The sequence below is a fragment of the Mirounga leonina genome, unplaced genomic scaffold (assembly GCF_011800145.1).
Source record: "Mirounga leonina isolate KUSES-001 unplaced genomic scaffold, KU_Mleo_1.0 Mir_126, whole genome shotgun sequence".
NCBI classification, from domain to species: Eukaryota; Metazoa; Chordata; class Mammalia; order Carnivora; family Phocidae; genus Mirounga; species Mirounga leonina.
In genome coordinates, this window is record NW_023270314.1 from 10,528,857 (window position 1) to 10,544,945 (window position 16,089).

Consider the following 16,089-nt stretch of genomic DNA (forward strand, 5'->3'; position numbering starts at 1 on the left):
CTGTTCCCCGTGGGCAAGGCATCGCAAAGGGAACAGTGTATCTGAGAATTAGATGTGGCCTCATGGCCCCAGGGCTGGAGACTGTAACCCTTCTGCCTAAACCCAGCTTCTAAAATTCAGCATACAGCCTCAACTACTGGGAAAATAAATGCTTAATTTTGAGTTACTCTAAAGTCAATTGTAGTGTTCTTATACTTGGAGCTGTATTTTATTCCCACTTCTTGGTCATTAAGAGCAGTGGTGCAGAATGGAACAATTTCAGCAGAGCTCTGTTTATTAAGCTCTTGCTGAAATGGATGTGTGGCCCTGGGCCATAATATTTATACATGTTTTCCTTTTTACTTAATTGTAATTAGCATGCTGTTTATTGCATTCCTTTTACCTTTCCTTAAGAATTTGCTTTTTCCTTCAATTGTTTGCATTGGTATCTTTTGAATTTCCTCCCGCTTATTTATTTTTTTGGCATAAATAATAATTGGTGCTACCGCAGGAGCTTGATAAAGCTTTTTATTATGTTCCCTTTTGTCCAACAGCAATCATGAGGCATACAAAAGTCTAAACAGTTTGTCCAGAGTTACATAACAAAGGAGAAGCAAAGTCTCAATAAGAGTTTGTGTTCTTAGTTTTTTCCACATTCTGTTTTTATTAAAGGTCCAGGTCTCCTATTATTTCTGTTGATTTTTTTTCCCTCTAAATCCTTTAGATTCCCCCCCCCCATATCTTATTTGTATTTTCTCTTAACTTCTGATGTTTGTTTTGTTTTTAAAATGTCTTTCTGATTCTATCCTTACTTCTTACCACTTTGGTTTATGAATACTGGGAAACAAATTCCTATCTCTTGTTCAGTAAAGTGGTATTTTCTCCTCCAGATCATTAGTCAGTAATAGCTGGTTAAAAACCTAATATTCTATAATGATAAAACACCTCTCTTCTCCAAATTGTTCAGTAAATTGTGTTAGACACCTTGATAACGTACTTGGGAGGAAGAAATCTAGTAGATTCTCACCTTTACCATACCCCAAAATAAATTAGAAATAGATTAAAAGATTAACTTTTAGTAAAAATTAAACTTCCAGAAGAATTTATATTTATTAAAGCAATGCAAGAAACCACACACACACACACACACACATACACACACAGAAGATTGATATGTTTGAATGTAAATATAACTTTAAAAAAATCCTTGGTGTTTTAAGGCAACAATAAACCATATATATGCAACACATGTATCTCAGAAATAATTTCTTATATATCATAGTCATCAACAATAAATACATTAATGCTCCAATGTAAACATTAGGAAAGAGCATGAACAGACAATTCTCAAAGGTAAGGACTGATAAATGAACAGTAATCGTGTCAAAATGTATTTATCCCCATCTCTAACCAAAGAAATAAAATTTAAAACAATAAGTCACTGCCATTATTGCCCTTAACATAGCAAAATTTAAAAGTCAATTTAAAAGCTAGTGAAGTTTATGTGACTGAGAGATTTTAATTTCCTTTTTAAACTTCTAACTTCCACAAATCTTCTACAATGAGCATGTGTTACTTTTATAATGAAAAGAATTAGCACTTTAAAACATTTATAGATGTATGTTTAATGTCTTCTATAAGCACAGGACATGACTAAGAAGTGGATAGATTTTTTTAAGTTGATTCTCCTGATCTGATTTTCTAATTCCACTATATTTCAATTAACTTAAATATTGTTTGTTCCTTGAAGATAAGAATTAACAAAAGCAGAGATTTTTCCAAGTTAATGACATCCTATGGTAATATTTCACAGCCTGGGTAGAAGAGCACTATCTTGATAAGGGCTGTTCTGTGGAAGAACGCTCTCTGCAAGGTCAACAGCTTATACTTGGTTAATTCCATAATTGAACTTTGAGACATTGTCTGAGGTGTTGAGGTGAAGTGTTCTGGAATTGTTTAGGTTTTGGGGGAAATGGATTTACCATATAAAGGGAAATTTTAAGATAAATTGGTTATCAAGAAGGATGTATTTTTCTGTAATGACAAATGTGTAGATTCTGTCCGTTCCTTTCAAAACATTAAAGTTAATCTCAATGTAAACAATTATTGCGTTTTGGCGAAGATCTCTTAAAATAGATCCCTTAGAGAGGCAGAAGGTGAGAGTCATATCAGACTTTATTCCATTGTTACCCAAAATAATAACCAGACAGTACTTCTTAGAAGCAGTGTACTTACACTATCGGGTTCATCCTTGGAATATGCCTCTGAAGTAGGTATCCTTAATTACTCACTCACAAAAGAAGAAGAAATTGAGCTGCAACAAGGCTAAGTAGCCTGACCAAAGGTCCACCACAAGGAGGTGGGAGAGGCAGGATTTGAGCCCAGGCAAACCTGACTGTAAGGCTAGAATTCGTACTCTGAATAGTACACTGTCCCTACATTAGACTTCAGTTGTCTTGACCTCCCCGCTAACAGCTGGCCCCCACCTCCACGTAAGGCACTGGCTAGTCTAACGTAATCTGCCCACCATACCCCTGCTTTTGGGTAGCAAATCAGAAAAAGTGCTTGGGTCTCATGCTCTAACTTGGATTGAATCTTTTTTCCCCGTTCGTGTTCCTAAGTGAGTTATTTCTTCACCCATAAAATGGGGGAAAGTAACAACCTCAGAGAGCAGTTATAGAGATGGGAATAGCATATGTGAGAGTGCTTAGAACAGTGCTTGGCAAATCACAGATGTTTCATAAATATTAGCTTCCTTTCTTCCTTCCCTTGCCAGACAAAAGTCATTCTTCCTTATGAAGTCAATTTGCATGAAAATGCTTCCATGGCTCTCACTTTATCACAGAATCTTCAGAATTTTTGCTCACTCGTTCAAATGGAACTGATTAGAGGAGGAATCTCAGAGGCTTCTCATCCCCCAAGTTTGGGCAGGGGATGCTCTGGAAAGCCCTATTAGAAGTTTCTATAAGCTGACATTCAAAATTCTCTTTTCTGGATTTGGGCAGGCTTTTCATAGTCTTATGTCTGTGACTCTTACTTTTCTCTCATTTCTCCTACCTAACCCCACCCCCCAATTCCAAAATGCACTTTTATACAACTGAACTCTAGCTCAAACTGCTTATATGCCATTTCTCAAAGATGCCTTATCATTTCCTGCTTCCACATTTTTTTTCCTCCTGTCGGCCTCTCTCCCTGAAATAACCCTTTACCGAAAATTTATCTATTGAACTTTTACCTCCAATGCTTAACTCAAATGCTCCCTCCTCATACATCTCTGACCACTCTGGATGGAAGAGACCTCCCTTTCTACTAAACCACCATAGCACTGAGCGTCACTCAATAGACAGACTGCAGATGCTTTATAGTCTTTGGGGGCCGAAGATTGATTAGATGGAAAATGGTTTAAAATGGCATCTGATTAGCAGTTCCTTAAATGTCCTGTCCCAACTCCTTACTAAAAAAAAATCTATGAATCCAGCAAAAGCCACACTCTCACAAATACACGAAAAACTAAGAAACAATGTATTATCAGAATTAGGAAGGAATTTCTGACAATTTAAAGGCCAGAGGAACTGGATTGAGAAACTTGTAAAAACTGCTTTCCCACTAAAAATAGATTAAAATTCTTTCTCTGAGAATAGAACCACTCTTCACCCTCCTCAACTGTTCACCTCCTACTCAAAAACCTCAGGAGCCCTGTCAATTACTAAAAACAGCCCCCCCCCCCCCACACACACAATATGGTGAGGGACAAACATTCTTCTATCAACTAAGTGATTTTTTATGGGGTATCCAGTATGCTATCCCCTAATCCCTAACAGTGATTCAAAAGAGTTAAACATAATAAAAAAAACTAGAAAAGATTTTTCAAGAACATGCAAAAAAATATAACAGGTATGTCAATACTAATTTTTTTTTAAGTCGGAGGTGGGAGGTGGCAGGAGGGGGAACTGAAGGAAGGTAATCAAAAGGTACAAACTTCCATTTAAGACAAATAATACATAATAAGTTATGTAATGTACATGATGTCCTGTACAACATGATGACTGCAGCTAACACTAATGTATGGTACATTTGAAAGCTGTTAAGGGAGTGGATCCTAAATTTTCATCACAAGGAAAAAACTTTTTTTTGTTTGTTTCTATAGGAGATGATGAATGTTAGCTACATTTATTGTGGTAATCATTTCACAATATACGTATGTCAATTAATAATGCCGTCTACCTTAAGCTTATATGGTGCCGTCTATAAATTCTGTCTCATTAAAACTGGAAAGAAAAGTCAGATGTGAGGCAAAACATAGAATTAATAGGAAAGTAAATATTTAATGTTGATAAAATGCACAGTAAAGATGTAATTATTAATCTTTTCAAAGAAAACAATGGCTGAAATATATAAAGTAAAAATTATCAGGGATATAAAGAAAAATAACAAAACAAGTGCTGTGGAAGATCACATACATCTCAGGCTTTGAGAAATCCAGTAGGAAAAAATAGATTGGAATAATATCTTTAATAATATATTATAATATAATAAGATGTTATATATACACATATGTGCATAGATAAATTTATAAGGATTTTACTCATTTATTTGACAGAGACACAGCGAGAGAGGGAACACAAGCAGGGGGAGTAGGAGAGGGAGAAGCAGGCTCCCTGCTGAGCAGGGAACCTGATGCAGGGCTCGATCCCAGGACCCTGAGATCATGACCTGAGCTGAAGGCAGATGCTTAACGACTGAGCCACCCAGGTGCCCCAAATTTATAGAGAGATAGATATAAATAGGTAATTAGTCTAGTTGCCCCCAAAAGTATCTATGAAATATTTAGAAAAATTTATCATAGTATTTGTCTCAAAGAAAGAATTGAGAAATTCCAAACATTAGAAGTCCAACCATTAGTTGGATGATTTGCATGTACTATAACTAGAAATTAATAAGGAAGATAAATTCATAAACAAATAAACATCAAGCCAAAGCAGGAATTAAAACTACAATTACAAACTATTTAGAAATTAACAAAAATGACATTACATATCAATTCATAAGAGGAAGGAACTTACATGCTTTTATTTAATGGAGGGTTTTTGTTGTATGTTCTAATAATTTTCCATTGTTGAAAATTAAGCTCTAGCCACGTGAATATTTCCTGATGTAGTGCTCTATAGAAAATGTGTGAAGCACCCTTCAAATGAAATATGCTGGGCCTAGTATTTGCTCTTACTGTCTTTGTTCACATTTGTTTTGACCTGTTTTTCCCTATTCTCCATTTCCTTGTAACACCAACGACTTGGCACCATATTTGATCACCTCATACATACCTAAGGCCCTTTAAATTTAATAGTTTCTGTGAATAAAATCTCTGACTTTGAGCCTCAGTCTTGCACAGGCTGTTTTATATTTACTTCTTGGTTCCACACAGCTAATGTTACTGGTAAGAGGCACTCATACCTTCTATCCAAGACACAAGGGGCCTGTACAACTTGGAAGAGCTCCACCTCATCTCCCAACTAGAAGAGGAAAATTACAGAGGGAAGATAAATTATAACTCAGAATAAGAGTCTGTGACCTCAATATCCTTATGAGTTTATCACAGAATTAAATAAATACACACACACACACACACACACACACATATATATGCATGCGTACATACACACGTAAATGGAGGATACGGATGCTATTTTTTAAGGATTCACTCAGAAGTTATAAACAATATATACATTTTAAAACTTTTAAATTCTATTTCAATGGCAGTAATGTGAACCAAAATATTTTTTTTTCTCTGAGCGTCCTATGTCCAGTAAGATCATGTGTACAGTATACCGATGTCAGAAATATTAGGTGGCTATATGATTTATATACTGAGCTCTCAGACATACAAACAATAAAGTTGGTTTGTGTTATACGTGATTTCTTAATTCAAATGTGATGTTTGCTTTTCCTGAATTTTTCACTTAATATTACTAGCCATCCCATTATTTTTGTATCAAGTATACCCATTAATAAATTATAGTGTATTTTCTCAATTCAGACTTATTTCCAACAACAAAACTGCCAGTTTCCTATAAAGAAACTATGGATAGTTGCTATAGTCTACTATGGTACCGTAAGAGAAAAAGATATTTGGTCCTTATTTCTGGAAAAGTTCTCACTGAATAGTGAGTATGTATGTACAGAAGACAAATTTGTGTTATCAAAATAACTTGTGTGTCTTCTAAACGTATTAACCTTCTTCCCCAACGTAGACGAGGGTCCAACGTATCTCTTACATTGGACATGAGTAGCTTGGGGAATGTCGAACCCTTTGTGGCTATCCCAACCCCACGGGAGAAGGTGGCAATGGAGTATCTGCAGTCAGCCAGCCGAATACTCACAAGATCACAGCTGAGGGACGTCGTGGCAAGTTCACATTTACTCCAAAGTGAATTCATGGTGAGCCTGCTGTTTATTGTTCACTGTTCAGTAGGTATTTTGATAAACTAGACCCTACTAAAATGGCACTGTTCTCCACTCAAGCAGCTTATAGGAAACAAATGGTTACAGTTTAAAAGGTTAAGTACAAGGTTTTAGATCCACCCCACATCTCATCAACTGCTGATAAGTGTTCAAACTAGAATATGATGACAAAACTGAGACAGAGTACCTAGGAGTTGGTCAGGCAAAGAAGTGGCAAGAAGGAACTGGGCAGTGAAGAGGCATTCCAGAAAGCAGGAACAGCCTTGCTGTCATGGGGGAATTAAATTGTTCAGTTTGACTGGAGCATTGAAACCAAGGTGGGAAGGGGCAAAGGTTGAGCCTCTGGAGGTATAAAAGAAACATGAGTCTTAATACATATTTAAAAGTTTGGACTTTATCTTGAATTATAAAAAGATCACCCTATCTGCAGAGTGGAGGAATCATTAGAAAGGGGTATGTTGGAGGCTCTAGAGATAATCCTGTGGAACTGTCATGACGGTCTCAACTAAGATAGTAGGAGTAAAAATGGGGAAAACCTACAGGAATCTGCGAGAAGGGGGCTGAATTGGGTGAGGCAGCCAAGAAAAAGGAAGGGGTCAGGGATGGTACCCCAGTTTGTGACATGAGCAACAGGACGCATATAGTGTCCTTTAATGAAATAAGGAACACGGGGGAAAACCAGATGTGGGCTAAAGATGATTGGGAATTTTAGCCAAAAGTCAGGGAACCCATTGGTGTTGCTGGTGGTAAGCAGCAGTGGAAAAACACATGTCTACCCAGAGAGCTTTAGACCTTCTTAGGTCTAATAATTGTCCAAAGGGAATATCCATTTTATAGGTCACTTTACATCTTAAATACATCTTAAGCCAAGTCTGTTGATTTTAATAAATTGATCATTCCAGGGTCTGTTCAGATATTTGCAACCATTCTAATGATGAAATATCTCGTAATGGGCTAGATTTATCATTAGCCTCATCAACTATTATTAAGCATCCAAAGGAAAACATGAACATGCAGTTTTTAACATTAGATATTGTAGTATGTCATCTTTTCACATATGAAGAAAACCTAGTAAGATGAAAGAACCAGTGAATGATCATGCAGCTAGCTCAAAGTACACCTAATATTCTTTTCTAGAACTACAGATAGCTTTTTTGAGATAAGCCCTTAAAGGAAAGAAGAAGCCAACAAGGAGTATCAAAGAGAAGGATAATGTTGGAAGATGGTCATTGTCAGTGTGTGTCAGAAAGCAGGAAGAAGCAGGGGAGGAATAAACATATTGTGGCTTTGCCAAAACAGATTGACCTGTTTGAAATTACCAAACATAAATATGTGCTTTCTACTGAACATTCAACAATTTTGCTTATTTTGGTAACTTGGAACTGAGAAGTTATAATATTTAGTTGGAACAGAGAGTAGGGATGAATATTATAAATATCTAAAATAATGCAAGTTTAGGAAAGGATATTTAAAAACTAAGCTACTCCTCTCTGTAGACCACATCTCAAATTCATGATCTCAAATTTCCACACTGACTGAAAACTAGAAAAATTTGAATTAATTTATAGATAATTTCTTTCATTCCAATGACTATTAGGCTATTGAGTTATATTTTCCACTGGAGAAAGTTCAAGTAACGAAAATAGTATTTCATGTGATCTAAAGATAAAAGTTCCTTTATTTCACATTAATATTTATCTAAGCAATCTTTTGCAGAATTTTAACTAGAGATCATACTATTTTGTATAATCAAATCCTTACATATTTGTTTTGACCCTTTTGAAAACTTTGGCTTATTGCTTTCTTTGTCCCAGCCATCTACAGATGCTCACCTTTTAGATCTAATTCATTTCCACTGAGCCATTTCTGCTCTAATTGTTCCTTCTGCAATCATTTGAGGCCCATGACATATATTCTGAGTAAAAACATTTATATTCTTGTTAAGTGGGAGAAAACAGTGTCTGGATGCCCTTCACTAAAAATATTGCATTTACAGCGACAAATGGAACAGTACAATGAATCACTGACCTCTACCTCTGAAACCAATAATACATTGTATGTTAATTAATTGAATTTAAATTTAAAAAATAAAAAAGGTAAAAAAAAAAACAAAATAAAAACCAAATGGAACAGTACAATTATAAACCATTCCTTAATACAAAAAAACATTATATTGCCGTCACTTGAATCAACAAAAACGCCCTTTGTATTTACCATTTGGGGAGGGAGGTTCTAATAATCCTAAAAGAGTCATACAATGTTAAAAGAGAATACATCATAGTGAAATTTTTGGTGACTTATATAAAGATTTTTTTAAAATTTTAATACATCGTCAATTTTCAGCTGTCTATATATATTTCTAGCAAGCATGTCAGAACAGAATTTTAAAAATCTAATCAAAGTTTTATATGTTTCTTTAATAACCATATGTAAAATAATACTTTCTAACACAGAAAGCTGTTTCTTAGAGTCAGCTTGCCAGGGTGCAGCTAATATGTTTATGAAAGGAAGGGTGTTGGTCAACCAGAGGTGGTAGTCTGTTGTTTTATAAATGACTTTGAAGTTCAGTAGCACTCTGGATCAGATGGCCCCCTGTGAAGATTTTCTTTGTGGCAGCTTTAGATACACTAATTTGATATCATTTATTTTTTCAGGAAATACCAATGAACTTCGTGGATCCCAAAGAAATTGACATTCCACGTCATGGAACTAAAAATCGTTATAAGACCATTTTGCCAAGTAAGTTTCTTGAATTAAATAGTTTGCATTATAAAGCACAAGCCTTCCTCATTCACCCTTACCTCATCATTTCCCATCCTCAAAACTTCTCCATAAACACCAAATTTGGAGTTATGAATGCACATCAAGACTACTAACCATGAAAGTATTTTGAGGTTCATAACTTTATCTTGTATTACTCTTCTTATAATGGTCAGCTCACAATTCCAGCAGAGACATGGTTCTAAAATTTTATTGTGCCACACATTATGGTCAACTGATTTCATCAAACAATTCAATGGGCAAAGATAGTCTTTTCAACAAAAGGTGCTGAGACAACTGAATACTCACTTACAAAAAAATGAAGTTAAATGCATGAGCGTGCCTGGGTGGCTCAGCTGGTTAAGAGTCTGCCTTCGGCTAAGGTCATGATCCCAAGATCCTGGGATCGGCCCCATGTTGGGCTCTCTGTTCATCAGAAGAGTCTGCTTCTTCTTCTCCCTCTGCCCCTCCCCCCTCCTTGTGCACTCTCTCTTGCTCACTCTCTCTCTCCCAAATAAATAAGTAAAATCTTTAAAAAAATAAAGTTGGACCCTACCACACACCATATACAAAAATCAACTCAAAATGGATCAGACCCAAGGTAAGAGCTAAAACTATAAAACTCTTAGTATAAAACAGAAGTAAATCTTCATGACCTTGAATTAGTCAATAAGTTCTTAAATATGACACCAAAATATAAGCAACAACAACAAAAAATAGATAAATTGAATTTTACTAAATGAAAAGTTTTTGTGCTTCAAAGGGTACCATCAAGAAGATAGAAAGAGGACTCACAAAATGGGGAAAAAACATTTGTAAATTATGCATCTAATAAGGGACATCTATCTAGAATGTATAAAGAACTCTTACCACTTAGTTATAAAAAGACAGCCCAATTTAAAAATGGGCAAAGGACTTGAATAGACATTTTTCCATAGAAGATATACAAATGGTCAATAAGCATTTGAAAAGATGCTCAACATCATTAGCCATAGGGAAATCAAAACCACAATGAGATACCACTTCACATCCACATGATTATAATAAAAATGATAGACCGTATAGAAAGTGCCAGCAGGGATAGGAAGAAACTGGAACCTTCACACATTGGTGGTAGAGATGTAAAATGGTGCAGCTACTTAGGAAACAGTCTGGTAGTTCCTCAAAACGCAAATCCTAGAGTTACTATATGACTCAGACATTCTGCTCCTAGGCATATAACCAAGAGAAATGAAAACATTTCATTGTCAATCACTAGACAAATAGATAGTTGGGGTTTTGGCAAAATCCATAAACATTCCAAAACAATAGCTCTGGAAAGATGGAGCCACAAAGACTTTTAAAAAGTATTGATATTAGAAAGCTATACACAAATGTTTGTAACAGTATTATTTATAAAAGCCCCAAAGGTGGAAACAACCAAAATATCCATCAACTGATGAATAGAGAAATAAAATGTAGAATATCCACACAATGGAATATTACTCAGCAATAAAGAGGAATGAGGTGCTGATGCCTGCTACAAAATGAATGAACCTTGAAACATTATGCTAAGTGAAAGAAGCCATCACAAAAGACCTCATACTATATAATTCCATTTATGTGAAGTGGCCGGATTGACAGACCTATAAAGACAGAAACTGTCTCAGGGGTTGCCTAGTGCTGGGAGGCATGGGAAATAGCCACTAAACAACTAAAGGCTGTGGAGTTTATTTTGAGAATAAGGAAAATGTTACCAAATTGATTGTGGTGACAGTTGCACAACTCTGTGAATAAAGAAAAAGAATTCTATGATGGCACACTTTAAATGTGTGAATTGTATGGTATATGAGTTACATCTTAATAAAGCTGTTACCAAAAAATTTCATTGTGCATAATAATCATCTAGAGTCCTTATAAAAATCCAGAGTCCTAATGGATGAAAGAAAAAAAAAAATCTAGAGTCCTGGGTCCCACCCAGGGATTCTGTTTAAGTAAGTCTGCTGTTGGGCCCAAGAATCCATATTTTTCTTTTTTTTTTTTTTATGTTATGTTAATCACTATACATTACATCATTAGTTTTTGATGTAGTGTTCCATGATTCATTGCTTGCATATAACACCCAGTGCTCCATGCAGTATGTGCCCTCTTTAATACCCATCACCACGCTAACCCATCCCCCCACCCCCCTCCCCTCTAGAACCCTCAGTTTGTTTCTCAGAGTCCATAGTCCCTCATGGTTCATCTCCCCATATTTCTAAGCAAGCACCCAGGTGATTCTGATACAGATAATACCAGGACCACACTTTGAGAAACACTGTTTAGTCAATGTTAAAACTAAATTTAACTTGGGTGCCTGGGTGGCTCAGTTGGTTAAGCGTCTGCCTTTGGCTCAGATCATGATCTCAGCGTCCTGGATCAAGCCCCACGTTGGGCTCCTTGCTTAGCAGGGAGCCTGCTTCTCCCTCTCCCTATGCTGCTCCCCCTGCTTGTGTTCTCTCTCAAATAAATAAATAAATAAATAAAATCTTTGAGGAAAAAAACTAAATTTAACTCCATGAAATTTATCGATGTCAAGCAATGAGCCAGATGCCAGGAACCACTAAGATATAAGGAATAGCCTTTAAGATCAAGGAGGTCATGGCCTAGAGGGGAAAGTCATGTAAATGAGTAATTATGTTTAATGTACTAAAAGCCAGAATTGAGATCTGGCCCAAGTAGTGTAGGAGTATAGAGAGGACTGAGTTATTCTGCTTAGAGTGGCAAAAATGCTTTGAGGAGGATGTAACATTGTCAATCTCTAGACAACAGATGGTTGGGGTTTTGGTAAAATCCATAAACATCTCAAAACAATAGCTCTGGAAAGATGGAGCCACAAAACTTTTTAAAAGTATGGATATTGAAATAGTAGAGTCTGTATAATTAAGCCCATTGATTCACTCATAAAACATCAAATTCTCCATATTTATGGTAATATCAAGAATTACTGTTAATGGTGTCTTTGGGCTTCCCCCTCTGGCGGAGTTGGAAACGCTCCACTATAATATATTTTTAATGGTTCTATACAGTATTGTCCCTGTTGAAAGATATTTTATAACTAGAGCTGGCTAAAGGGGATGAAAGTGCTGTGTGTTACAGGTGTGCTTCTCTCTGCCTCTGTCTTTCTCTCTCTCAAGATTTTTCATCTGAAATACCAAATATAAGTAATTAGGACATATACATTCATTGCAATTTTACTTAACCATCTAATGTTAGGATTCAGAAATTATTAGAATTATTGAAAGTTCAGCCTTCTCATGGGTGCCTGGGTGGCTCAGTCAGTTAAGCATCTGACTGTTGGTTTCAGCTCAGGTCATGATCTCATGGATCATGAGATCGAGGCCCCACAGGGCCCCATGTTGGGCTTCTGGCTTAGCGGGAAATCTGCTTGAAGACGCTTGCCCTCTGCCCCTCCCCGCACTCACACACTCTTTCTCCTTTTCTCTCTTTCTCTAAAATAAATAAATAAATCTTTAAAAAAAAATAAAAAAATAAATAAAGTTCAGCCTTCTCTATTTCCTGCCCAGATGATATCAGACATAGTCCTTCGTAGTCCTGTGTCAGCTTTTCCATTCCCAGAACTGGGTGGATCACTTGAACCAGGACACCTGTGCTGACAACTGATGTTGCAAATAATGGATTTTCTGTTGAAAATGTCTGTAGCCTGAATGCACCACCCACCCCCTGTTGCACAAAATATAATTTAGTAAGTATAGTTTGGGCACACCACACTATTGGTTGAAATCATCAGAGAAGACTGGAATTTATATGGAAAGCTATTCCTTATAGATTATTTTAGACTATAATATGGGATAAATTTTAAACATTACATAAAAGAATTAAAAATGATTAAGATTTTAAGTATTACTGTTTTTTTTTTTAAGATTTTATTGATTAATTTGAGAGAGAGCACGAGAGAGTACCAGCGGGGGGAGGGGCAGAGGGAGAGAGAGAAACAGACTCCCCACTGAGCAGGGAGCCCAGTGCGGGCTCTATCCCAGGATCCTGGGGTCATGACCTGAGCTGAAGGCAGATGCTTAACCAACAGAACCACTCAGGTCCCCCAAGTATTATGTTTTTTTAAATTGTTTTAACCTGTAATAAACTCAAGTTTAAAAGCTTCCAGCGTGGGGGCACCTGGGTGGCTCAGTGGGTTAAGCGTCTGCCTTCGGCTCAGGTCATGATCCCAGGGTCCTGGGATGGAGGCCCATATCAGGCTCCCTGCTCAGTGGGGAGTCTGCTTCTCCCACTTCCTCTGCCCCTCCCTCTCCCTCTGCCCCTCCCCCTCTTGTGTTGTCTCTCACTCTTTCTCTCTCAAATAAATAAATAAAATCTTAAAAAAAAAAAAAAGCTTCCAGCTTGTACATATTAGTGAGGCCATATAATTTGGAAGATGTTTTGCAGCAGAAATATGGATGACCAAGAACAAATTAAATCATGGCTGTTTCTCTAAGGATGATGTCAGCCTGGCTCAGAACACTCTATGTGGTAGATTAAAGTGCAAAGGGTAAATTTATATCACATTATTTTGCAACATAAACAAATATTAATGATGAAAATATGTCTATGTCCTAAATCACAAAAGCAATGGGAAAAAAAAACTGATCACACATCAATATGAAGTTACTTGCACAATGAAGTATAATAACAAATTTCATGTATATTTATTCCATGCAATTTATGTATACAAATATAAAACATCATATGAATCATGGAACACTACATCAAAAACTAATGATGTAATGTATGGTGATTAACATAACATAATAAAACAAAATTAAAAAAAAAACATAGATGAAATTAAAGAACTCTATTAATTAAACTCTAATTACTTTGGCCATCATTTCATATTTAAAAATTTAAAGTCTGGTAATATTTCTTACTAATGTTTCCTGTTCTATTAGGTGCCCAGAACAGAGTAGATATGCAAGTAAGTGAGCCACTCATTAAGGCAACAAGTTGTGTGGCTCAAACAAAATATTGGAGTTAGACTTGCCTCCCTACCCTGGCAGGAGCATTCGTAGTTTACGGCAGACAACTTAATCTTTCTGTGCCATCCTTTCTTCATCCCTAAAGATAGTGATGATAATAATATTACTACATAGGGCCGTGGAGAGAATTAAGTAATCATATGTGAAAAGGGAAGTTCCCACTAATAGTGAGCCCCCACCTAATGTTAGTTTCTCCTTTCCCTCCACCTAATTGAGGATGCATTGATCATTAACCCCAGAACCAATTCCAGAAAATAATAACACTAACTAGGGAAAGAAGACTTTACGGTTTCAAAAGCAGACTATTTAAGAGCCCTGTTTTCTCTTATAATTTTCACATGGATCTTAAAAAGTGAGTTTCCATATAATCGCCATCTTGCATTGCCAGGATCAGCACTGTCCGTCAAAACCCTGTACAGTTATGGAAATGCTCTCTATCTCCAATGTGATGGCCATTAGCTACATATAGCAATGAAGCACTTGAAGTATAGCCAGTGCACCCAAGGAACTGATTTTTAAGTTTTATTTTATTTTAATTAACTTAAAGTTAGCTACGTGTGGCTAGTGGCACCATATTGGATAATGCAGGCCTGGAGTGTTCTCTCCCTCCTGCAGCAAACTGAAGGTGACTCCCAGTCACCTTGAAGGAGGACCCAAGTCCTTGCCCTTCCTCCCATTTCCCACTTATCTTGAATTCATCCAGAAAAACTATGCTATCCCTCTCATCCCTGTCTTTGCCCAGGGATACACTAGCAGTATAAACTCTTCTTTCATCTAATATCTTCTCCTCTTGACTCCAAACCTCAAATGCATTTCTGCCCAGAGAAGAAATCTTCAACACAGAATAACCTTTGGCAAAATCTGATAGGATGCCAGTCAGAATATCAGGATCCAGGGGCACCTGGGTGGTACAGTCGGTTAACTGACTCTTGGCTTTGGCTCAGGTTGTGATCTCATGGTGGTTAGATTGAGCCCAGTGCCAGGCTCTACGCTTAGAGTGGAGTCTACTTGAGTTTCTCTCTCCCTCTCCCTCTGCCCCTCCCCCTTGCACTCGCTCTCTCTCAAATAAATAAACAAATCTTAAAAAAAAAAAATTAAAGACTATCAGGATCCAGGTACCATTTTGTCTGTTAAATAGAAGACTTAAATTGCCAGAGGTATTTTAAAGAGGCTAGACGGGGAAATTTCATGTGTTCTGTACACTAAATCTGTATGTGTTCAATAATTTGTTCAGAGGAAAAAAGAAACAGGAAGGAGAGCAGAAGGAAGAGAAGGAATAAGAGAGCAAGAGGGGAGGGAGGGAAAAGGGGGATGAAAGAGGAAGAAAGCAAGAGGAGAGAAGGAAGGAAATAAAAGGGGAAGAGCAGAGGCAAGGGAAGAAAAATTGCTCAGTGTTGGAATTGTTATTACCACTTCCCAGATGTGTCATAAGTGGCATGCTAAATATTCAACATCTAATCCAGAAATAGCTGTCCTGAAAAAGGTTATCATAGTGAATTTGACCAATATATAAATTTAAAATACACATATCGACTTAAAATGCATAAAATGAATACAATTATAACAGTAATGATGAAAATAATGATGATGATGACAATGATGATAAAGTTTTGGATTTTCTTTAATCCTCAGCTTTTTTTATTAGTCAGCCTAAGAGTAAAAAGGCTAAAAGGCTTTGGTTAGGATGCCAGTTTTCCCTTACTCAGTCCTATGGTTCATTCTTGTTTAAAAAGTTTTTGGAAACCTCTAAATACTTGGAAATCTTATAAATTACCAGTTTCCAAACTAAATTTAGCTTGATGAGAAACCTGTCTCTAAGCAGTTTATAGGGCTGAGTTCCCAATAAATCATATACATGGTAGGCATTATAAAAACTGAAGGA

At 36.5% G+C, this 16,089-nt stretch overlaps 1 protein-coding gene across 2 annotated transcripts in view; it reads left to right on the forward strand.

The window, feature by feature from the left end:
* Positions 1 to 16,089, forward strand: part of PTPRR (protein tyrosine phosphatase receptor type R) — a 239,850-nt gene that overhangs the window by 188,119 nt on the left and 35,642 nt on the right. For both annotated transcript variants that reach the window (XM_035002132.1, XM_035002134.1), the window contains 2 exons: positions 6,228 to 6,414; positions 9,093 to 9,177. In XM_035002132.1, coding sequence (XP_034858023.1) covers positions 6,228 to 6,414; positions 9,093 to 9,177 — 272 coding nt within the window. The remainder of the gene's footprint in view (positions 1 to 6,227; positions 6,415 to 9,092; positions 9,178 to 16,089) is intronic.